The 26274-nt window shown below is 38.8% G+C and overlaps 1 protein-coding gene across 1 annotated transcript in view; it reads left to right on the top strand.

Annotated features, from left to right (window-relative positions):
• Positions 1-1845: 1845 nt before the first annotated feature.
• ATP9B (ATPase phospholipid transporting 9B (putative)) overlaps positions 1846-26274 on the top strand; it is a 168070-nt gene continuing 143641 nt past the window's right edge. Inside the window, exons 1-2 of the mRNA XM_074899760.1 lie at positions 1846-1964; positions 17398-17571. Coding sequence (XP_074755861.1) covers positions 1870-1964; positions 17398-17571 — 269 coding nt within the window. The 5' untranslated portion in view covers positions 1846-1869. The remainder of the gene's footprint in view (positions 1965-17397; positions 17572-26274) is intronic.

The raw sequence follows: 26274 nt of genomic DNA on the forward strand, positions 1-26274 counted from the left end.
CTGGGAGAGGTTTCATCTCTATATAAGGAATCTTTAACAGGGAGAACAATCACTGGAACAACCTTCCCAGGGATGTGGTAGAGTCCCCATCACTGGAGGTTTTCAAGACATGATTGGACAGAGTGCTAGGTGATCTCCTCTAGGCTCCATTTCCCATGAAAATGTTGGACCAGATGACCTTTAAGGTGCCTTCCAGTGCGGGCTGTTATACAGTTCTATGATTCTGAGTGCAACTCTTTCACCCATTTGTTGTTCTTGGTTGCAAGTGCTGCCATCACCATACCTCACACTTCAAGTCACAATCCAGCAGACCAAAGGTTTTGCCTGTACCAAGAACATCTTTTTGCCATACAGTATCTTCAGAACAATAGAAGCAAAAAAGGCCACGTTCTAGAAGACTATAGGTGGCATCTTACTGGCACATTTGAGTAATTTGCATAATCAGCAACTAATTGCCAAAGAACTTGGTCTCGTTATCATCTTGTGTAAGCTCAGACATTTGTGAAATCGTTTTTCATTCCACTGAAATTAATAAATTTAAGGCATTTTGCAAAATGGCTGCTGTACAACTACAGACAGTGAAACCTGGCTTCCTACTGTACTATTGCTAAGAAACATGAAAACTGTTGAAAGGTGACCCCAGGAACTTACATGAGTGAAGAAAAGCAAAAATTAACATGGAAAACTTTTGCCATGTATCTTGCATTTAATCTTGTGTTCTTCTTCTTTGCTGTCTTCTTTTGGTGGAAATTTCTTTGAATGAAAATTTTTCCTGGTAGATCCCTTTTAACTCTTTATTGGATGGTTCTTCTACCTCAGATAGACATTGAGAAAATACATCAATAAATAAATATAATTTCCTTTTTTCTTCTTTTGTGAAAAGTCTTCCGTATTTGTGATGGCCTTTTGCTCCCCACAGCATGTGATTTCAGAGGAATATTGCAGGATAACATCCTACAGTAGGTCTATGAACACATTTATCTTCCAAACCAGTTTTTGTTCTGTAGTGACTCCTGTATTGATCTTTCCCCTGTGAGGTCCCATAGATTGGTTCATTATCCCTGACTTACGGAATATCCTTTTCCATGGGGCAATATCTCTGGCTCACAAAAACTGTCTCTGTTTAACGGCAGGAAGCAATCATTGTCAATTCACAGGGCTTTTATTTGTTCTTGGCGATCACGCAAGTATTTGCTGACATCCAACACAGGTGATGGTTAGTCCTTGCCATCCAAGAGATGGAAGGGTAGCCTGCCTAGATCAACTTTAAAAATAGCAGGCATCTGCAGGCTATCCGAGGACAATGTTTAGGTTTGTCTCCTGCAATTCCTGCCCAGCCCCTGGACTCTCGGGTTCCTGTGACATGCCCGTGTCCCCCGCGGCGTGCCGCCAGGCCTGCGGATATACCCCCCGCCCAGCCTCTGGCTCTTTCTCGTCATGGCTCACCCGTGTGGTACTTCAGAAGCGGAAAAATTACACCAGCCCTTAGGAAGGCTGGGGAAGCCCACCCCGGGCCGCCACCCCGGGCCGCCACCCCGGGCCGCCACCCCGGGCCGCCACCCCGGGCCGCCACCCCGGGCCGCCACCCCGGGCCGCCACCCCGGGCCGCCACCCCGGGCCGCCACCCCGGGCCGCCACCCCGGGCCGCCACCCCGGGCCGCCCGCTCCCGCCCCGCCCCTCCGCGGGGCCCCGCCCCTTTGTTTATCCCGAGGCCCCGCCCCGCCGGCGCTTCCTTCCCCCTGGCGTCAGGTGGCGGCGGCCGTGACGTCAGGGGTCCCGGCCGCGCCTCGCGGGCGGCGGGGGCGAGGCGGGGGGAGGGCTGGGAGGGGAAGCGGACGGGCGCGAGGCGGCGGGGGGGCGCCCCCAAGATGGCGGACCAGATCCCGCTGCACCCGGTGCCGCGCAGCGCCCAGCGGAAAGCGGCCTATTACACCAGCGCCGCCGCGGCGCAGAGGCACAACAGGTACGGGCAGGGGCGGCGCGGCGGCGGCTCCCTCCCCCCGCCTCCCCCCGCACCTCTGGCGGCGGGCGGGGCGGTGGGTGCCCCTCGCCCAGCCCCGTTGCCCTGCCGGGCGCCGGGGCTGCCTGCCCGGTCCCTGGGGAGGGCGAGAGGGGGTGGTGGCCCCCCTGTAGGCCGAGGGATGTCGGCAGCCCCTGGCTCTTCCAGGCCTCCGCGGTCCCGGCCGCCCCCCTCGGCCCCAGTCGGGGAGCGCGTCCCGCTTCTCCCTTCGCCCGGCGGCGGGGCACGGGGCCGGGCCGGGCCGGGCTGGGCCGTGGCGGCGCGGGTGGTGCCGCAGGGCCCCGCGGGAGGATGCGCCGGCGCCCTCGGCCCTGGCGCTCCTGGCGCCGGCCCCGCGGGTGCGGCCTCCGCTCCCCCGGCCCCGGGGGGCGCCGCCTGCAACTCCGCGCCGCGCGTCCCTGGCCAGGAGTTTACTTACGAGCGGGGTGCCCACGCTGGCTGGGCCGTTTATTCGGGCGTCGTTAGTAAATACGCTGGGATGTAGTTGTTGTGTATTAGCACAGAGAACGTTCTTGAATGTAAGAATTATAACAACTCCAAATTTCTTGAAATGGCCGATATTGGGGGTTAGGAATTTGAAGAAGCAAGTTTAAAGGCCCACCATCAAATTAAGTTTTTAGGAAAAGACTGAATGCTTCTTTGCCTCCCGTTACTATGAATAATTTCCAGGTATACTGTTGTGAGCAAGGAAAAACTTTGCTCCATAATTCCAATATGTCCATTGGACAGCACTCTTACAGTGGAGGGTATGGTGATAGTTAGTTGCCTGAGGGTTTTTTCTTCTTTCTTCGCTTTTGTAGAACACTGGATGTGGACACAAGGACTGGAGGGAGCAGTTGTAGGATCTGAAGTACGTGGGCCTTCTTAGAACAGAATAGTTAGTGCTGTTGTTCTGATTCAAATACAGTGACAAATGTTTCATCATGAATAAAATGTATTTACTACTTTGTCCGAATGAATAACTATCAGAAAAGGTAGTTTAAAACTGGGCAAAACAGTTTAGGCTTAAACCATGTTGTTTTGATTCTTAAACTAGATAAAAATACTTGTAATGAATGTAGTAGTAGTTTTCCCCATCTTGCTAATACTTCAGTGTCCAACAATTTGTAGTGGATTTGTCCTCTGTTTTGAGGTAGGGCAATGTTGTCATCATCCTTACTCCTCAGAGAAATGAAGCAGGGGAAGCTCTTGCTGGAATCTGTAAGTTGCTCATTAGGTGTTGTGCTATGGAAGAAAAAGGGAAATGGGAGGATTATGTAGGCAAATACTTAGTCTGGACCATGAAAGATACCGGGTGATTCTACTGTAGGTTACCCGGGAGTGTTTTGGCAATTAAAAAATATGCTATAGATATGATGGGTTGAGTTCATAGATCAGGTAGATACGCAGGTTTGTTGAATGTCTGTTTTCAGGCAGTAATTACAGTTATTTATGCAAACTGTCTAAACTGGACTTTGTAAGCAGATTTGGCCAGCTGTAAGATGTAGCAAGGAACAACTGATTCATTACTGACTGCTTCATCCCATCTATCTTGTTTGATCAACATCACCCTCCAAAGATTGTGGATTAAATTCCTTATAGTTCAGATTGTATCTTTCAGAGTTACGGTCTTCCATAATCTGTGTATTTCTCAGGTGCAGGTGATATGTATTTAACTTACTGATCCTCCGCACAAATGATTAGCGATGATTTTCATTACTGTTGTTCAGCTGCTTGTAGGTTTGCAAAGACCTTTAAAAGTGGACAGACACATTTATTATGTCTCTTTATTTTGATCACTTGATTAAATAAATTGTTCTTTTGAGCTCTGACAATTAGAATACATGTACCAGCCTCTTCACTCACTTTAATTCTTTATATTTTTCTTAAGGTGAGTTGAGTAGGTTGGTCATTCTCCTTCAAGAATAATATGCCCTGGATTTGTGAGAACAACTGTTACGTACTTTGGAAGGTGTCCTATGGACCTGTAACAGAAGCTTGGGAAGGCCTGTGTAGATTCTACCACAGGTGTCTTCTGTAAAGTCAAAGAGGAAATATGCAGTGCAGGCAGTCAGACTACAACTCATAAGTTTTATGACTCTAAACTTGTAATTGAACTACAGCTTCTAAGTCTGTATGAATGATTCATCCTGCTTTTCTAATCTTTATCTTCAGCACAGACTTTGAAGAAGCCTTGCATTCCAGTGGAAACTGCAGCAATGCTCCTGATGTTGCAGATACTAATGAGTGTTGAAGTGAAGTCACTGAGGTCTCTGATATGCAGAAAGTTATCACATGCATATACAGGCGGATTTTGCCTAGAAGGGTATAATTCATACTTTTGAAGATATCTAGAAACAAACACTGATTAAAATATAATAACAGTTGGTATTTCGGGTTTAATCCAGTACTTTGGTTTCTGGGCCCTCGAGAGTCTTTGCCTTGCTGTGATTTATTTCTTTAGCGAAAAATTTACAGTCTTTTGAAAGTCTTATACGCAGATCCTTAACTTCAGTGTGGTAGTGTTTTTAACTCAAACTGATTGCCCCGCTACTGTGCAACATCAGTTAATACAATTCAGCAGTTGCTCATCTTTAGTGGCCTCAAAACTAATTTGTAGGATGACTTCTTTTGCTTGAGCTAAGCAGTCTGTAGGAGTCTGCCAGTGTTGCTGTAGTTTGCTTTGCAGTGAGGACAAAGACTTTCTCATTCAGTGCTTTTGGGATTATTTTGACAGACTGATAGCACGTTTTAAAGCTGGAATATGTTTTTCCCACACATCTAAAGAAACTTTAATACATTCCTGAGACTGTACACTTCTGTATAAAATTGTAGCCAGTTAAGAACCATGAAATGTCCTGGGATGTACTTCATATATAAACATGACAAGATTAATGTATTTTATATATTCACTTTGTATATGTTAAGGCCTGTTTAAAAAAAAAAATTAAAAATATATATTAAATGTTACTTGTGGATCACTGAGCACATGCATCCTGTTCTGCTTTTATTTCTGATGTTTAAGGGCAACTTACTAATTTTTGCAGTAGAAAATCAAGTTTTATATCTTCTGCCATCTTTCCCTACCTTAGATAGAGAACTGTTTGTGTGCTACTGTTAGAAACTAGGGAAATCTATCTTGAAGTAGAAGGTTGTTCATCTTCAAATTATTAGAGAAACCTTGGTATCGTTTAATATATTTGACTTGATTAGTTTAGAAAGCTTGGAGAAGGTGATTGATTCAGCACTTGTTTCAGCACTTTGCCCTTCATCACAAAGGATTGGTTATCTCTAGGAAAAATAGCTGCTGCTTTTTACTTACATGGTGAAGGGAAAGGAGGACCAGAGAACATCCAGGATCACCTTAAATGCACAGTGAGACTTAACAGCTTGTTCTCATAGGTTAGACTTGTGTTTGTCATCATTACCCCCAGACTAATTAACTCCCAAACACAGGAAGTCAACTGTGCTGTCCCGGTGTTATGTGAGGTTGATGGAAGGAGAACAAGCAGCCTGGTGGAATTTTAGAGCTGATAAGGAGTTAAACAGTAGTCAACCCTGATTTATCCATAAACAAAATACCTTGTTTGTTCATGTGTCCTGCACTTGCTGCTGTCAGTGTATGCTTCTATTTGGCCTCATATGGCTAAGGGGTGAGATGTTGGGACTCCCGAGCTGGTACCAAAAAATCAGGTCTTGCTAGCTGCATCCAGTATTACACAAATTCAGTTGCACTCTAGGTATTCACAAAGATGATGTAATAAAAAACACTCACTCACTAGAAGGAATCCTCTTGCATGATTATTCATAGTATGGATCACAGTAGTGTACTTTTGAATGACCACACTAGATGTATTAGGTGGTTGCAGCACGGTGAGTTGTGGAACAGATAAACTACTGTTGATTGTCTCTGGTTTGCTCAGTGATAGAGCAACTCTGTTTTAAGCCAACCAGCTATACTGTTATTTTTTAATTGTCTTTCATTTATATCATTAGTGAAACATAAAATTATATGAGAAGGAAAAAAAAAAAACAGAATAGTAGGAGAATGTGTCCTTTGTCCAGGCAAATGCAGGATACTTTTTACTTAAAAACTTGTGGATTGTAGCTTGTTTTATGTGAAGTATCTTTTTTTTATTTAAAAAAAAAAAAAGTATCTATAAAAAAAAATCCATGCAAAATGGAATGGAAGTCTGCAGAACTCAAAGTTTGTTGAGAATTCACATGCTTCCCTGATACTCACAAATGTCAAACAAATTTTCGTGTGGCATAAAGTAAGATGGTTAAATGTAGTATTACTGTTCTAATGCTTTTCATTTAAATGAAAGCTGTTCCCAGCAATCTTGAAGTCTTTCTGGTTATGATTTCTTAACATGCTTGGCTAAGTTTCACAGTGAATCACCAAAAATAGACATACAAATGTCAACAGATAATACTAGATGCATGTACAGTAATTCTGTGATTTCTTTAATTTCTCATGTTGTCTAAAGTGAGCTTTGTTAAAATACCTTGATACCTGGTGCCTGCTTTCAGTTGTTTTAGAAGCGCATGTTCTACTTTTGAAGTACAGTGTGATTTTCATAGTTCAGATGTTATTCTTCATATTCCAGTGTCAAATGATATGCCAGGTTTTTGATGTTTTAAGTGTAATAATTAAGAATAAAAACTTCCACAAATAACTCAATATTATTTGTTGAGACCATGTAACAATCCAAGCTCATAGGACCTAACATCTCTTGTAGGTTGGTGTTTATAGAAAGCTCAATTTATTTTGCCTTAATTGTAGGCCTGGAAAGCCTTTTAGAATGCCCGTAACTGTTCAAAAACCCAAATGTTGATTGATACGTATCAGCAGAGTTTACCTGTTGCGTGGGTTATATGCAGTGATACTTTGTCTTTCTTGCAGTTTTTCTAAAATGTTGCTAGTTCCTATGAATCTCTTTTCCTGGGTACTTCTGAATGTTGAGAACAAAAGTTCTTACCATATTTGGACAGACTTTTACAGGTTTCAGTTTAATCTGTTTTTCTCCCTCCACACACCTGTTAATTGAATGGCTCTACATATTTCCTCCTGAAAATAAGTTTGAAAATGATGGATGAATCTGAAGGATTGACAATATTGACATTAATTTGAATTTTAATGTAACTTCTGCAGTAAAGCATTCTGAAGATGGAACTGAATTTACTTGTGAACATTTATATTTTAAAGCTGCTGTTACAAAGTCACAGTAACTTCTTCAGACATCTGTTGTTTGACCAGAAGCAATACATTGTTTAGTCCAGGAACATAAACTGTAAATGTTTGTAACTTTTTGTAGAAATAGCATTTTTATTGCTATTTATCCTACTATTCAGAATATGGTCACAGAAACTCCTCAAAGTTAAGGAGCTGTGTGAGAGAGCAGGGGTGGGTACTGCTTGTTAATTGTCTGCATGTATACTGGCACACTTAACAGTTGCTCGTGGAGAAATCTCTTAACATAATCCTGATTCTTGTGATGCTTTGTTTAAATTCAACCTGTGTCCTATGGTTTGACTTTTTTTTTTTAATTTTCCTCTGTGACACACATACAGAACTGGCAACTAAGTGGATGCACCAGTACAGATTAGTCTAACCCACTTCTCTGTAGGAAAGAAATGTTATTTGCTGGTGGTAGCAACTCAATGAGATCTATTGGTTATTGTGATACCAAAAATTACAAATGTTACAGGTTCAACTGATACTTGCTGAAAGTGTCACAAACCCTGAACAACCAGAAGTGGTATTCCTGGTGTTTTACGTTATAGTTACTGATATGAAGATGTTGAAGTGTATTGGAAATGAGAACACATTAAAATACACAGCTGTATGTTATGCTGATAGTTAAATGTTCATTCAAATAAACCTCTACCTTTTGTTTTAGCATAAGGAGGAAAGGATCAAATGCAGTTCAAAGGTATCTCTGTAAGAATTGTCTGTACTGTTATGCCATTCTTACGAAGTAGATCAATCATATATGTCCTTTGCTTTTTTTACAGGAGAACTATTACCCCCCTGTTTTTTACTGACTACCTGAAATTCAAAGTGTGTGTCTCTTGCAAAGCAAAACTTCTTTTCATTTAAAAAAAAAAAAAAAAATGATGTCACTATCTTGCAGGGCATACTGTCCTTTGTCATTAGCCTTTCCTGAATTGTGGTTTTGGACAGTGATTCAATTGTTTGAAACTATGTCACTGAGTAATTTTTAGGCAGAATCTGAGATACCATCTCTTGATTATTCTGTGATTCAGTTGTTGTTTGGAACTATGTCACTGAATAATTTTTAGGCTGAGTCTGAGATACCATCTCTTAATTCTGATACTTCCAACAGGGTTCTTTGCATGGCACCTTTGTACTTGGGATGTTGTATTTGTGTAACTGTGGTTGGATGTCTGTTGTTAAGACTCTTTCAAGTTCTAAATGCCACTGGTTTTTAGAAAAAAGTTAAATTTTTTGTTAACTTTCTTCTCGGTGCATGTTCTATGCCCATTGTGCACATATTCACATTCCTGGATTGTGTGTTTCTTTGCTCAACTTTATTCATAGGTTAATACATCCTGTTGGGACTGGCACCAGGTTTAGGGTAGGTTTAGGTTCTGAGATTTTTTCCTGGGACAAAGGTCAAAGTAGTTTGATATATAACTTTTGAAAAATGGCCTTGTCATTATGTGCTCCAAGCTTTTATGCAGTGTGTTGTCATTATTGCTTCTGTGGCTTTTGCTTTTCTGAGCAATCTTTGATTTAATGATGCAGGTAACTATATTGCACATTATGCACATAGAGCTGCTCACAGTAGTAACTGCAAAATATTTTTTACGTACACTGACATTTTCATTGATGTCATACCTGAGAAGTAGTTTGTAATACTTTGTCTACAGGCATAAATTTTGATGACGTAGTAACTTTAAGTGATTTTAGTAATTGCAGTTCTTTGACTTGATGTTACTTAGAAATGGAAAAAGTTGTCCTTGTGTTTTTTTCTGCGTTAGTAATATACTTTCAAACCAAGATAGGTTTATAGACAGTCATAATCTTTAGCATGATTATTCTTAGAGTAATTATCTTGATCTGAAGCATTTTAATCATTAGGCAAAAAAAAAGTTTAAGAATTTCACATTGCTATTTCAGATGATGCTGTCTTTTTTGCAGTGAGGACATGTGAGTGTGTGCAGCAGAATGAACTTTGTAAATGTATTTCTAAGGTGGTTTGTTTTTAAGCTATTATTTTTGCCCTGTATTTGTATGCCTTCCTGGTTTGTATCTGTAGTATCTAAATACAGTGATTTGTGTTGCTTGGGCAGGCATTTGGATTGCTAAGAACAGAGAGAAAACAATTGATTGGGCTACAATGTCAATAACAATACCCAGTGACAGTGATAAAATGGTCCCATTGTTGTGATCAATGACATACCCTACTAATTAAAAATAGGGTTCTGGTGAATGTAGATGATGTTTCTCCAGGTCCTGCTGTGTATTTAGGTATTTCTGGTACCTATTTGTTAAATACAGAGACTCACTCATCTTGTCATGGGTTGAAAAAGATCTTGTACCAGGATATGTGTAGTGCTTTGTAAGGTAAGCAAAGGGGAAAAAGGAAAGGTGCCTTTTTTCATGAAGGCTTCATTATGCAGATCTTCTGCATTTGCTTCATCTGTTGTATACAGCTGGTAAGAAAGTGAGCTAGGAGAGAGAGAAGGCAAATAGCATTCAGAATATTTGCTTTGTGTAAGTGTCTGGAGGAACCTGCAGTTTTAGTATCTGTGATTTAAGCAATTTTTGATAAGCTACTGATGAAAGGGAGCTGCCTTGGTAATAACTGTAGTCTACTTTTAGACCTTTATCTCAGCAGGAGCAAGGGTTTTTCCCTTAGTTCTGCATGGCAGAAGATGCCAGCTTTTTTTTTTTTTTTTTTTTTTTTAAATTGTAGTCGTTGATCAAAAATGCTGCTTTGTGTTTTTCCAAAATATCTCTGCATCATTTGTAAAAGGCTGGGGACACCTTTATTTATTTGGTCATATTGCAGTAAATATTATTCATCTCAGTGGCACACATGCAGTAATAAACTTGCATGCATACTATAGTAATACTTATTCCTTCTGTCTATTTTGTTGTCCAGTGCATAAACACGCACTATAATGGGAGTGTTGTACTATTGTAGTAGTTTTTAAAGATCCTACTATGCAAGGACACAAAAGCAAAGTTAACTGTTGAAACTGGTTATAAATGTTCAGCTCTACAAATCTTGAGCTTCGTTAAAAGCTGTCCAAATGTTTGTTGTTGTTTTTTTTGTTATAACTGTTGGAATACTGTGGTTAGTGTCATCTTCCATGTAGAGATCTCCGACATACCTGTACCTGATAATGCATGTAAATTTGTGATAGGATTATTTTGTGTGTGCATGTGGTTTTTTTCAGGCCCAAACTTGGATTCAGAGACTTTGCAAGTAATTTGGATTAGGGGTACACTTGCATTAGAGGCATCACTAAAGCTAAATAGGGTCAAACAGTGGCAAGCTCTAATCAATTTTAAAAACTTCTGAAATAGCTTTTCTGTGTTTTGGAGGAAGAGGTTAAAGGAAGTTCTTTGCATTTCATGCACTTACCTGTAGAAGATTTTTCCAATTCTGTTGTAAACTGGGAACAACACTGCTCAACGGTTTAACTGAATTTACTGCTGTGTAAAGCATAGAGGTGTTTGAAATTAGAGGGGAAAAAATAACTTTCAATCTTTAGAAATGCAGAAGAATATTTGAAAAAATACATATTTGTGATTTGATTTTTCTCAGGTAGCTTCTAGCAAAGCAATCTGTTTTATGGAGATGCTGGATATTGAGTAAGCGGAGCAGATATGTGAACACACATTGTATATTTATAAGCATGGTTTGTGGACAAATGTGCATTTCTTAACAAAATGTTTCCTGCTGCTGAGCAGAGATATCTGGGAATTTTTTCTTTGTCACAGGACAGGATCTTAACAGCTATGTCAGTGATATAGCTAGCCTACAGCAGTTGCTGCTTTGGTGCTTGGTCCTTTAAGAAACAATTGCTCTTTATATAAACATGCCCATCCCTGTCTTCATTATTTCTCCTACTGCATCTGTACAATTTGGCACTCTTCTCCTTTATCCTCAGACTGGGAAGGTGTCTGCCTAGGTTAGCCCTTGGAGGAATTACTGGAGGTAGAGTTGGATATGGCTGAGATAGACTGTGCTGCTTACTCCTTCAGTCTCTCTTCTGCCTTTGACCAGAAGTAGAGGGAGTCCTGTGGCTGGCAGCAGCCATTGAGCCAAATCACTAGTGCTTGTTGGGATGGCACGTGGTCATAGTGGCGAGTGGTGACACCTCAGCTGCCAGTAACTGATCTTTCTCAGCTTTTCTACTCAGATGCTCATCTGGAACTTTTTCCACTGCTGCCTCTCTTCCATGCTACTCTGCATCTGACAGCCATCTCTTGTGTCCAGTTCCTGTGTAGACTTGTGTCCACACATTCCTTTTCCCTGCCTCGCTAAGTTTGCAAAATAACACTTTAAGACATCTGCTTTGTTTTTCTTTCTTGTAAATTATGTTATATAGCAAAAGAGATAGGCAACAAGGAAATAGTATTTATGCAGTATCTGACACAGTGCTCCTATCCTACCTGAGTCTAAGCAGACAAATAGAAAAATCCATTGTAGATACTGCTTCTGCATTTGTCGAGTGAATAAAACCAGAAGAACAGGCAGTCATGATTGCCCTGCTCCTTGCACCGTCCTCTTGCACCTTTGAACATTGCTTTTTTAGAACAATGGAAAGCTGGCAGAAAATACAGAAATAACTATGGATTTAAATAGGTAGCCAGACTAAATGAATTAAAATGAATTTCATTGCCAGTTATGGCACCCATGTATCTGTGCAGCTGCATCTCGTTTGGCAAACAGCCATTGAAGTGGAATGATGTAGGTAGACTTGAGGCTTCATTTTCACAGCAGATGTTTATGTCAAAATTTCATTTTAAAGTATGTATTGTACATGGTTCCCTATCAGTTAAATCTGTTAAATGATATTCCTAATAGTAATCAGATTTTGTTGGAAGTTGTTTAATATTAATGTTCCTTTTTCCTTAGGAAACCATATTTTTGTTGAGAAAGTTGTCTTCATACCTGGTTTAGTAGCACTCATGCTGAGAGTTTTGACGTCTTCACTTTGGCTTCTTTATTCATGCTGCTTTCAGTGCTTCCCTATTTTAATACAAGTTTCTAGGATCATACTTAATTGATTTGTCACTCAAGGAAAATCAGCACTTCAAGCAATTAAGTGCGGAAAAATACTAGGTAACAAAGACATAAAGATTTTTGTCCTCATTGTAGTTATGAAAAATCCATTATTCATTATCTTATTGTTTTTAAATACTGAAGTACAATTTTCCAACACAATAGCAAAATTGCTTTTGAAACAGAATAAATTGCTTGCCAGTTCAGAGACTGTATTTTGAAGTCAGGATTACTAAAGGTGATGGTGCTTATGATCATTATCTTCACTACTTGATGAAGCGTCATATTTAAAAGTGCAAACCTAGATACGGATTGTGGAAAAAAAAAATTTGTTTATAATATGGCAAAAAACCCTTAAAAGAAATTATGATTAAGACATCAATATACTCTGCAAATATTACCACACTTACAAGAGTAGCTTTAAATACTATGCATGTCTGTTTCTCAGCCAAGTCTCCCTCCCATAATTCTCTTGCATTGTCATGTTCCTTCAAGAGAGACTTTTAACCATGTTTGCTGTGTTACCTTTGTATATAAAGGATATGACTCAGAGGATATTATTTCTAAATCAGACACTTGTTAACTTCATACAGAAGTAAAAAAGGATCGGTTACTTTGCAGTATCTTTCTGTATACTCCTGTACAGATAGCAGATTATGATTTCACTAGATGGTGTTACAAATACGCTATTAATTTTTTGGAGGTCTAAAAGCAAGACAATGCAATGGGAAGCTCTATATTAAAACTATAATAATGTAATCTGTAAGTTTATCCAGGAGAGATTATAAAAGCATTGAATGTGAATCTGTTTAAACACAGGTCTATCTTACTGGAAGTCTTAGCATAAAGTGATGTCTTAAGTTTTTTGTAAGCAGTGGTTTTATTGTCTAGTGTTAAAATTATTCTAGTCTGAGAGTAATCCGTGTAATGTAGTATAATGTACATGTTAAACTGCAATAACTGCTCTGTTTTGTGAACAGAATTTTTTGTATAGTGTTTTTTCTTAATGACCATTGACAGTAATGAGAATGGAAAACATTGCCAGATTGCCACGTTAAACTAAACATCAGATACAGATTTTTGCAAGCAACATTGTGAAGACCGAGTTTTTCATGTTTGTTTTAAACTTTTTTTTTTTTTTAAGCGAGTACTGGTGGTAATAATTCTGAAGGCATTTTCCATGTCATGTGTCCACAAAACTAATATAACTTTCTAGAAACTCTAACTTTTAACAAATTTATGCAGTTTTTCAGTTTGAAACTTCTGTAGTGTGTTCTGTAGTGTGATTGTGCTTTTGTGTCATATGAAACAGATGAAGATTTTTCTTCACAAGGTCTACATGATTAAGGTTTCAGTACTCAGTTGACTTGCAGCTAGGGGGATGGATGCGTGTGTTTATTATTATTCCTAGTTATGCATTATTTTTTAATCTGGTTTGAACACATTAACATCCCTTGATGATGTCCCATACCAGGTGATTCAAAGGAGGTGCAGAAATCAGGGCATTACCTGCCAAGCAAAAGTGTCTAGGTAATGACTGGTTAACCAATAGTGGGTTTGAGGTTTTTTTTTTCCTTCTTCCTTATTAGATCTTCTTTCTTAACTGTGTTGATACAAATTTATTACATAGCTAGTATAAAGTATGTGGTGTACCTTTTCATCTAATGCTACAATACAATCCCTTCCTCCCCCTCTCCCTTTCCTGGCATCCAAAAAGATTAATAACTGCTTTAATATATTCCTGTATACAACAGGGCATAACACAGAAAATCCAGAAGAGGAAATGGTTTCAGATGTTTGTATTAAATAGACACTAATTGAAGAAAATGCAAATCCCCAATGATGGTGCTTTTTCATGCTTAGTCCTACTTGTAATGTTACTTTCTTTTTAAAATACTGAGTTTGTCTATCAAGATTTTAGACTGAATACTGCTCAGGGTGCTGTTCTGTGTCAGCATAACTCCCCCCTGGTCAAGCCAGAGCCACCTAGAGCTGGCTGCCCAGGATTATGTCCAGATGACTTTTAAACATTTCCATGAATAGAGATGCCACAACCTCCCTGGACAACCCTTGCCAGTGCTCAGTCATCCTCATGGTAAAAAAAGTGTTTCCTGATGTTCAGATGGTACCTCCTGTGTTTGAGTCTGTGCCCATTGCCTCACGTCCTGTCACTGGGCGCCACTGAAGAGAGCCTGGCACAGTCTTCTTTGCAACCTCCATTCAGGTATCTATAGACGTTAATAAGATCCTGCTTATGCCTTGTCTTCTCCAGGCTGAAGAGTCATACCCTTCTCAGCCTTTCCTCATAGAGAGAGATGCTCCAGTCCCTTAATCATCTTCATGGCCCTTCATTGGACTCTGCAGTCTGTCCATGCCTCTTACACTGAGGAGCCCAGAACCGGACACAGGAGTCTAGTGTGTGGCCTCACCAGTGCTGAGTGGGGGAGAAGGAGCACCACCCTTGACCTGCTGGCACTATGTTGCCTAACACAGCCCAGGATACCAGTAGCTTTTTGTAGCAAGGACACATCACTGGCTTATGTTCAACCTGGTGTCCACCAGGACCCCCAGGTTCTTTTCTGTCAAACTGCTTTCTAGCTGCGTGGCTCTGAGCATATACTGGTGTGGGGGATTGTTCCTCTGAAGGTTCTTCTTCCAGTTTTGTGTCATCTGCAGACTTGCTCTGCCCCACCCTCCAGATTACTAATGAGTATGTTAAACAGGACTGGACCCAGTATGGACCCCTGGGGTACACTGCTAGTTGCTAGCCTCCAACTGGACTTTGTGCCACTGATGACTACCCTCTGGGCCTGGCCATTTAGCCAATTTTCTGTCCATCTCACTTTCTGCTCATCTAACCCCTGCATCAGCAGCTTCTCTATGAGGATTTTATGGGACATGGTATCAAAGACCTTACTGAAGTCCAAGTAGACACTATCCACTGTTCTCCCTTCATCTACCAAGCCAGTTACTTCATTGTAGAAGTTTATAAAATTGGTAAAGCATGACTTCCCCTTAGTGAAGTCATGGTGACTAGTACTGATGATTTGCTTGTCCTTCATGTGCCTGGAAATGGTTTCCAGGATGAGCTGCTCCATGACCTTCCGAGGGATCATGAGACTGACATGTTGTTGTAGTTCCCTGGGTCCTCATTCTTGCCCTTCTTGAAGGTAGGAGTGACATTTGCTTTCCTCCACTCTTCAGTCACTTCTCCCAGTTGCCATGATTGATCAAAGATTATTGAAAGTGGCCTGCAGTGGCTTCCTCAGCACTCATGGGTGCATCCTCTCAGGGCCCATAGGCTTATATGTACCCAGTTTGCATAAGTGTTCCCTGACCTCATCCTCATCTTCCTTTCTCCAGTCTTTCACCCTGCTCTCTGAGACCTGGGGCTCCTGAAAGCCAGTCTTGCTAGTAAAAACTGGGGCAAAGGCAACATTCAGTACCTCAACCTTTTCTACGTCCTGTGTAACCAGGTACCATTTCATGCAGCAATAAGAACATATTTTTACTAGTCTTCCTTTTGTCACCTGTGTACTTAAATACTTCTTGTCTTTGACATCCGTGGCCAGGTTCAGTTTCATTTGGGCTATAGCTTTCCTGGCTTTGTCCTTGGATGCTTGGACAGTGTTTTTGTGTTCCTCCCAGGTTACCTGTCCTTACTTCTATGCTCCGTGTGCTTCTTTTTTGTGTCTGAGTTTGGACAGGATCTTCTTGTTCCTCTGCACAGCCCTCCTGGCATTTTTGCCCAACTTCCTCTTCACTGGAATGGAAATCTCTTGAGCTTGGAGAAGCTGATCCTTGAATACTAACTAGGTTTTTTGGGCCACTCTTCCCTCCAAGGCTTTATTCCATAGGACTCTTCTAAGCAGTTCTTGAAAAGGCCAAACCTGTTCTCCTGAAGTCCAGGACTGTGAGCTTGCTTTTTACCATCCTCCCTGGAGGAGGATCCCTCAGGATTCTGAACTCCATCATCACATGGTCACTGCAGCCAAGGCTGTGTTTGACCCTCACATCCACAGTGAGCCCCTCCATGCTTGGTATGTGGTCCATCAGAGCACCTCTCCTCATCGCCTACTCTAATTACTTGGAGGAGGAGAAAGTTGTTGTCAAAGCACTGCAGGACCATCCAAGGATTCCTTATGTCCTTTTGTGTTGGCCTTTCAACACATATCAGGGTGGTGGAAGGTCCCCCATGAAGTCCAGGGCCTTCGAACGTGAGGGTGCTTCTGTCTGTGAAAGACCTCATCTCCTTGTTCTTCCTGTTCTGTCCTGTTTAATTATTTTTAAAATTTTCTTCTAATTAATGTCCTTACTAGTTCTTTTAATAGTCTGTGAAAAGAAACCTGAGCAATAGCACAGTTCATTTCAATCTTCCAAATGGTACAGAAATATTAACTGAATAAGTTACTCAATTTACATGGACTTGGGGAATTTTCTTATAGAATATTGAAGTGTTTTGTTTTGGCATAAAAAGCATTCCAGAAATGTGAAATTGCAGTGGAGAATAGTTCCTGCAGAGGAAAGGACCATTGTTAGCTTAGTGGTGTTTCCATAGGTCCCACAGACAAATCTGTTTTGATTCACTGAATGTTTTTGTGTAGAATTATAATAAGTGACTATAATGTTTTAGTAATTGAAGATACTGATGAGTTGTGTAGAAAGTGTGACTCAACTAGAAGCTTGTGCACACAGGAATAGACATCAGGAAAGCAGGTTGAAGAAGCTCAGTGGGAATCTAAAGTCTGTATTTCCGTGAAAACTCAGTCATTTGCATCTGTTATGAACTTTGCCAAGTAAATGCTGTTTAACAGTCTTACAGAGAATCCATTGAAAATATGAATTGGCAGCTCTGTGTGTACAAATTATATAAGAAACAAGAATTTCCTTAGAATGATTTATACTATGACAATGATTGATTACAAGGCCTTTTTGCTGTATTACACATTTTTAACTCAAATCAGAATTTCTTATTGATGTGTTAGCACAAATACATGAGATATTTAGATGAAAATATCTCTCTAATAAAATTCTGTATGGCAAAAAATAATTTGTTACTTTAGGAGATTTCCAGTAATAAAAAATGATGTATTGGCTATTTATTTAGTGTTTTTATTTCATCTTGCCAGGTACCAAGTGGAAGATGAGTCCTCTCATTTGGATGAAATGCCACTAATGATGTCAGAAGAAGGCTTTGAAAATGATGAAAGTGATTACCATACTCTACCAAGAGCCAGAATTTCTCAGAGAAGAAGAGGTTTAGAATGGTTTATCTGTGGTGGCTGGAAGTTTCTTTGCACTAGGTTTGTTGCATACCAGTACTCTTTATTAAACTATTAAACAAATTAAGTAAATAGTAACTGTGCATTGTGTGATATGTGCAGAGTCCAGAAACACAGTGATTTGCTTGTCATGTACCTTTTGATTCCTTTGTCTGCATTTTCCCTACTAAGATGTTACCAGCTGTTGATAAAAAGAGTTCTCCTTCTGCTGACTTGCAAGAAAGAGGGGCTTTTAAGAGAGATCATGTACTAAACTTGTTCTAGTCTGAGGTCTGTAATATGCCATTCAAACCTGGTCCTCACTTCTGCTCAAAACCACATCAGGGTAGAGGGATTAAAACTTTCTTTTACTTTTGAGGGCATATTAGTATGTTAAGTTGACAATATATAAGTTTTATTGATGTTGCTGAAAAGAAAAACAAAACAAAACAAATTCACTAACTAGTGATTAGTTAACATTTCCAACTTTAAAGGTTGAAGAATCATATAACTGCTGGCCCTGGAGTGAATTACAGCTGGAATTAGCTCTTGTGATTTGGTTCTTACTTAGAAACTTTTTGTGCTAAACTCTGCTGTATGCAGTTGTCTTGGAATATTAACTTTCTAATAAATTGCTAGCAAGTGTCTAAATACAGAAATTGCTATTAGGATGATTAAGAATCATGGGGGGTTTTTGTCTTGAATTATAAAAATCTGAGAATCACTCAAATGAAGTGAGTGAAACATTTTCAGTGAACTTAAATGAGGAATGTTTTTTTTGTCAGATGATTTTAGAATTGATTTAGATAGAAGTCTTCACAGATGGCTTTCATGGCACTTAACAGTATCAGGCCTCTTGGAATTTATTGTTTTACCTAAGCAAAGCTATATTAGTACACTTTTAGTTTCAAAATAATTTTGTTCTACAGCTTTACAATTTGCAGAAAATATAATGTGTTGACTTTTTTCTGTAATGATTTAAACTCATGGATTACTAATTTTATTATAGGGAGTAAGTGTTTGGAAAGTAGCAAGAAGGAAGTAGATAGTAAGGTTTACAGAAGCAGTGTTTGTATATGTAAATGATTTTTGGAAGCCGTATTTCTGTTGTGGGGATACCATTGTAGTTTTTAAAAAACATTTTAAAGTATTTAAAGAGGCTGTTTATCTTTTGGACATATCTTAAAATTGAGGTACCTTTCAAACAATATACTTCAGGTGAGTTCAGCTCTTCAAGTATTAGTAAGTATCAGTTACTGTGATTACATTCATGGAAGTTTCATTAAAACAGGTAGACCAGTAAAGACTGCAACCTGTAGTTGCCCTGACAGAGAATTTACAGTGTTTGGATAGAAACAGACAATTGCAAGATGAGGTTATGTTGGAACTAATTAACGATTGTAAGAGAATGTCACAAGCAAGTGTTATTAATGCTGAAGATAGCAAGATTGCTTTTTAAAATTGATAGGTACATCTCAGCTTTAAGTAGAGCTCAAGCCTAGAAACTTTCAAACTTCTAAGATTTATTAATTACTTGAGCCATATTTGTGAAGGATTTTTGAAAATGAAAAGAGCATGGAAATTGCATTATGGATTCATTATTTTGCTACACCTTATATGTATTTTATTGCTAATAGGCGTGCAAAAGAAAAGCCCTTACAAGGAGGACGTAGTTGAGTAGGAATTCTGCTCTGCTGATTTTCTCAGCTGAATTTGGATACCATGAAGAGTCCATTCAGTCTTGTATTTATACCTAGAGGCACTTCAATGACATTAGTGTTTTCTATAACAGAACATCATAGCAGATTATTTTTTTCCATGAAAAATTAAAATTAAATCTCAAAAAAACCCAAAAGACAACCACCATATCCTAGCAGAACCTTAGAATTTCTGTAGAATGTTAGCGGCTAATTAGATGAGATGGTGAAAATTAGCTGTAAGGAAGGTGAATCCCATGGTATCTTATCTGCTGCTCCAGTCAGTCTGGATGAAAACCTCAGCTTGGGTGAGTACTTTTGGGTGAGTATGTAAATACTCACTGTGGTGATAGGGAGTCTTCTTCTGGGCTGAGAGCACCATTGAGGCTTTGTTATTGATAAGTTGGGGACATGCAGTCAGTGTTTAAATTATTCTTTTTCATGGTTTCTCATTATAATAAAACTTTATGAAATTTTGCTGGGGCCCACAGAATGCTAGTGTTTTTGAAATGCCTATTTGCAGTTCATAAAGTTGCCTAGGATCATGCAAAAGAACATACAAGAAACCTGGAGGCTACTGTATTGTCATACAGGCAGTTATTACTTAAATTGCCTGTAGAAAAATGAGTTACACTGTATTTATGTGATGTGAAGTGTCAGTTCGGGATAGAATTGGGTGTTGATGCCTTCACACTTGAAATGGAGAAGAACATGTGAGAGAACAATTTTCACATGTTTTGATGATGGTTTATACATGTTACACAAAGAACTGAAATTTATTTCTAGACGGCAAACTGCATTCTTTTAAATGTAGTGTGAGATTAAATACAGCATGGCAGTCTGAAACCTGTTCAATTGAACAGAATTTAAAACTTCACCCTGTTTTTATGGAAATTAGTATTTCATACCTGAGATTGGATGAGGTTGAAATCTCAACTTCACATCCAGAATTTCCTTTTGTTCTTTAAACTAAATTGTAATATTTTCAAAGCTGTGACGGAAAGATGAACACAATAAAAGACTAGGCATCTGTCTGGAGCCAAGCTCAGGGGGCCCCTGATTTCTTGTGGGTTCTCAGTGAAAGTCTTGTGTTTGTGTTCAAAATGACTTCACTTGTGGCAAACAAACAAAACCCCCCGTACCCACTAGGATTTTTTTTGTCCGTCTTGCATTGTTAGGATTAATCTCATTTTTGTGAGAGGAAGTTTTCCATCTCTTACTTTGCAGCTTTAGAATTTTACAGTCTGTAGATTTTTGCTGCCACATCACAAACTGTTACTGTTTAGTTGAAAAAGTTTCACCCTTTTGTCAGGAGCAAATATGCAACATTTGATAAAGTTCACTGTACATTAAAATTGAATTTGTAAAAATCCTTTTTTCAGATTTTAACTGTTCAGACAGTTGACTTGTTGATCAAAACTGAATGGCATGAACTTTATTTGCAAATCTGCAGGTCTTTAAACAGTTTTTACATTTGCAAGGAAAAAATCATAATTAAATCAAATGTTGTCTTTGATTTTGAACAAGCTGAAAACAATTCAACCAATATAACTTTTAACTTCAGAAACTGCTTATTTGTTGCTTTCATAGCACAGTTAAAAGAAAACTTTGTGATATAGCAGCTGTTTTGTCGCTGTAATCATTTCCCCTTTAACTTACAAATTCTCTTCAAGCTTGTGAAATTATAATGCACATAGATCAATACTCTGGAGTTCTTTGGGCTGGATTGATTTCTTTCTCATGAGATTTACATTCCACTTGTTATCAAAAAACACTTTGTCCCTATGAAAATGGTGCCATTGAATGGCATTTCCATATGAAGTGAAGGGGATATCAAATGCTCGGATTAATTTGGGCTCTAAGATGGCCTGTACGCTTTCAATTAATCTGCAACGCATTTGTTATGCAGAAGCATGGGAAAATGCTGATCTTTTAAGAATGACATGACCACTGTGTTGCTTTTGGCCTGATTACTGAAGCTACCTGTTGAGTACAATAATTACAGTATGTTTTCTTTGCAGAACTAGTTTCTGCTACTTAAAACCTAATAAGGAAAAGCTGACCCTTGCAGACAATATAGAGCTTTTATATTATCTTTCCATTCTGATGAAAATGCTGTTTTGTGAAAGATACTGGCAGTTAAGCTTGTAGGATAAAAGTAATGGAAAAAAAAAAAAAAGCCTTTATTATTAAAGCTGCAGAGTCAGTTCAGACTTTAGCTTTTGACTTGGAGAGATACACTCTATTTCTGAAAAAGTTAAGAATTCTTGTTTAACAATTACTCTAAGGTGGTTTTTTTGTTTTTTGTTTTTTTTTTTAATATGGCATCAGTAACTAATATGAAGGCGCTCTGGTTATTGCTTCTTAAAAAAAACCCAAACCAAAACCAACCACCTTAGGAAGCAGGTTGGTAAAAAGCCATTTAATAGATATACCTTAAAGTTTTTTTATCAATTTGCGTCTTCATATACACAGTCTGTTGTCTTGATATAGGCAACATGGTTTATAGCTACCTTAAGAAAAAGCTTTCTGTGCATGTGTTGAATTTTCTAGGCAAAGGCATTTGATATAAATGCTTAAATCAGTAACCAAGCACGTGTTTTTTTAATTGTTGAATCCATTGCATAAGGTGTGGTTTTACGTTAAAGATTTCAGGAAAATCTGAAGTGTGTCTTGATCATGCTACATTTTATGCTGTGTTTTTTAGGATATTTGAAGCTTGAAGAATGCTTTTTTTCCTGATCTTTGTTTCACACAAATTTAGTGGGTACAAAAAGCCCATGAAAGAGTCCATACCCTTGTGCAAAAATAGTTTCTGTACTGGGTAATGTTAATTTGCGAACAGGTTAAGTATGTGTTGGGTGTTGATAATCTGAGTTTAAAAAATATCAGGTATACTTCACTGTTCTTAAAAATCTGAAATAATGTAAATTGTCCAGGATTTTTAAAGTTAGCAATTTCCTGTGAAATAAGTGATTACTGCTGAGACTGTAAATGGCAGAATCTAACTGATTTTTATTTTTAAGATAGTAAAACTTATCTGAACCATTACATTACTGATTTGGTCATAACCTCTAATATTTTCATCACTTGAGATTTTCTTGCATCTGAGTACTTGAGCGTTGTTAGCTCTCAGATTCATTTTATCAAAGATATCACAGTTGTTTCCCAGTCAGACATCATTCTTGTGTCTGTACTTTTTGGCATTTGCTAAACTAATGGTCATTGTGGCATCTCTTTCAGCTTGTCTGTTGATCTGTAACAGAAAAAGTAGTTTCAAGAAGGGGAAACTCCGTGGCAAGGAAGGCAGTATAATTCAGTTACTTTAGTTAAAAGTTTAATTTTAGCAATAGAAAAGTCCTCAGTGTCTGAGGAAATTACAAAAGAGACTGTGCCTAGTCAAATGTTTAGTCTGTTTACAGTTTAAATTCAAAAACAGATTTAAGCAATGCAAGATTTCAAAGGCTGTCTGGAAATTTCTGTCTGCAGGCTTGTAGACAGAAACTGTCATGCTTGTTTTCTTTCCCTGGAAAAAATGATTTTTCCTCATAATTTTTTTGGTTTGTCTGGTTGACGCTTCTTACTATACAGATAAGCTGTCTCTTCCATTTGTATTGTCCTCTCCACTACCATGCTCTGGAAAGGAATACATTTAAAGCTTTAACTCTGTAACCAGTTTTATCAAGTGTAAATCCAAGCTGGCACTGAGTGGGATCATTCCACCTTCTCCTGCAAGCACATAGCTTGCGTTGTTTCAACTATTTTCACGGTGCTATAGATTTTTTTTTTTTTTTAAAGATTGGGGTGGTGGGTCTAACAGAAAATAGTCTCCCTTTTTTTTCTGTGTTAGGTTACATCTGGATTGGTTTGCAGGTCCAGTTTACCCATGCAGTTGAATCAGTAGTTGTATCAGCACAAGGGAAGGGTCAAGAATCCACACCTTTGTTATGGGAGGAGGGTGGTACTAGCCATTGTGCTGACTGCTGAGCCATGACGTTGAAAGACTGCTGTTCATTTCGCTTTAAATACAAATTTAAATAAGGATCAAGATAACTTGATTTTTCTGACTTGTATGTTACTAAATAACAGGGCTGAATTTTGAATGTTGAACTAACACTATTATGGTTTTTACAGTAGGGTAATTCTTTGTCACTATTTAAAAGTGATGGGAAAAAGTTGCTGAATTAACTTACGTTTGTAACAAAAATAAACATAGCATCAAACCAAATTGATGTCCATCCCATAGTGACAGATTAAGGGAGGAAATCTGCAGAATCCAGCATTTAAAATTGAAGTATTTTAAATGTCTGTCTGTATTGGTGTAGTGGCATTTCCATTACAAAGTGAATATTCCTTTGAATGATTTTTCTATTGCATAACTTCTAGTTTTCTTTAAAAGGAGCCTGCAACTTTTTCACTTCCATTTTTTTCTTTGGCAAAATTAGTTTGTAATAGGCCTGCAATAATGCAGGCTACAGTCGTGAATATTTTAGTGTGACTGTGGCAATGTAAGCTAATTATCAGCCTTCCTTCCCTGCGTATTTGTGTGTACCATGATCCTATAATTGTGGAAAATCGGAATAGGAAAGGACCTTAAGAGGTCATTCAGTTGATTCCTTGCTTCCACAGGATGAATTACACCTATCGCTTATGTCTGTTCTAACCAGGTCTTAGAGACCTGCAGTGGTACCAATTGCAGCTTCTTTAAGTGTTTCTTTCCACCCTAGTTGTCAGAAGCATTTATTCAGTCCTGCCCCCTGCTCCAACTTATTTGCCACAGTTGAAGTCCATGATGGACCTAAAGAATAATTGTCCCTTTCCTCTTTGCAACTGTTTCTTACATACATGAAACTGTATTAAGTACATATTCAGCCTTGTCTGAACAACTCTGTTTCTTTTGGTGCATCTAGTAGACAAGCTTGCCCTGCTTTCTAGACCTGTAATTGTTTTGTTGCTCCTCTGCATGGTCTTTGTTTTCTCAATAGGCCTGTTTGTTGAAATTTGGTATTCAAAATGGTATTGTAAGCCAACTAAGATCTTGCTAGTGCTGGATTGAGAAAAATGAATACATTCACAAGTTGCTAGCAGTATGCCTGATATGCGCTGGGTTTTTGCACATATATACCGTTCTCATGCAGTAACTGAGTCACCTCTTCCAGTCTGACATCTACTAACTCTTCCAGTTCTGTGTTTGCATAGTCAATTATTTCTATGTAAACATATTGTGTTGTGATTTTGCCTGTTTAACTGTGTTCTATATCTTCCAGGTAGTTCTTGGAAGTTCTTGGACTGGTAGTTCTTCCAGTCTGTCAAGACAGCTTTGAATTCTTATCTATTTGCATGTAGTCCTGTCTCTTCTAGCTTTTTATTGTCTGAAAAATGAAATACTCAGTAGTCAATTACCCAGTAAGTTCTAGATAAAGCTTTGCAGAACCTCACTGAAATTATTTTAGTTTTATAACAAGCTACTCTGCAATTATGATTTTTCCAACTGTGTCAGTTCCAAGAATGTGTTCCTTTACTTTCTTTATGATAAATATCTTGAGCTAAGTTTTATTTTAAGTGACAGAGAATCATAGAATGATTTGGGTTGGAAGGAACGTTTAAAGATCATCTAGTCCAACCTCCCTGGCTATGGGCAGGAATATCTTTCACTAGATCAGGGTGCTCAAAGCACCAGGAGTCAAGAGAGGACATGTTACTCTCATGCAGTATAGTGCATCTGGTTCTTCTCAGATGGTAATTTAGTTCCATTTGAGAGGTTGCTCTTGACATGTCAGTGTTGGTTAAGACTTTCTGTTTTCTTTCTGGTGTGTAGAAATGCATACAAATAGGTTGAACATACAGAATTCATCCAGGAAATAATGCTCACGTGTCTGGATCATAATTTTCCCTTCCTGTTCTCAGCAAAATCCTTTCTGTTGGCTTGAATACAATTTATAAGAACTTCCTAATGGTTACTCTTTTTTTCTGTATCAAAGGTATTGTCAGTATATTAAAAAAACTCATGAGAAAAATGTGTGTCACTGTCCTTCACCTTCAACTTCACCCTGCTGATGTAGCTGAAATCCACTGTGACCAGCTAGGTCTGTTCTTTGGCTGCAGTAGATGCTCATGGAAGGCCTGTCTGCTCAGTCTTCTTGATTCAGTTGCCTAAAACAGGCTCCCAACATGACTGAGGCACCTTTCTCCAGTATTAAAAAATGCAGAGAAATACTCCTTTAGCATGCAAGATTGTAAAGCAAATGTATACAGTGTATGGCAAAGCCACTTTTCTTTCTAAACCATCTGTGTTAATAATCTGCCCCTGTGGATAGTCCTAGCAAGTTTTAGGCTGATTGATTGTATTATGTGAGTTGTCACATCCGTGTTTGTTTCTTGTTTTACTGTTAGTAAATAGTCTGCTGAGCCTCAGTGGCATGATTGTTTGCCAGTCTTCTGTTCCTCCTCCATTGTGATCACATCCCATCATTCCTGTGTCCTTGCCCAAATGCAGTTGTTTAAAGGTGGCTATGAGCTCTTCTCTCTTACCTGACTGCTCGTAATTTAAATCCTCTTCATTTGTAAGCTGGTTAGGCAAGCATGCGCTTCCTTTCTCCTGTGAACTGAAGTTCACCATTGCAGATTGTTGTGTGATCTGCATTTACATTGGGGTGTTGATTTTGGGGGTTTTTTGGGTTGAAAACATTTGACAGTGGCATTAGGTATGCTTCTCTGTTATGTCTGCTATAGGTAGTTTTATGGAGGAAACTAAGATTTACAGATTATGTGGTAATTGTATACAAAGCTGTTGAAATTTTTCTGCCTTTATCTAACAGAAGCTTTATTTCCTCTTCAGTCATTAGCATAATTTGAGTATCGGTAATACAAGATAAAAAGTTTAGCCAAAGGAATGAAAGGTATGATGGATGAGTTAATTATTTAATAGTGGGGGCATTTAGGCACTGCTAATGCAGACTTATATTAACTAGAATTTTTTGAACCTGTGTCAGGGCAAGGCGTAGTGAAACTTGTCATTGTTTTATTAGGATTTCTGTTATATATCTGA

Source organism: Athene noctua, chromosome 2 (assembly GCF_965140245.1).
Source record: "Athene noctua chromosome 2, bAthNoc1.hap1.1, whole genome shotgun sequence".
Taxonomy (NCBI): domain Eukaryota; kingdom Metazoa; phylum Chordata; class Aves; order Strigiformes; family Strigidae; genus Athene; species Athene noctua.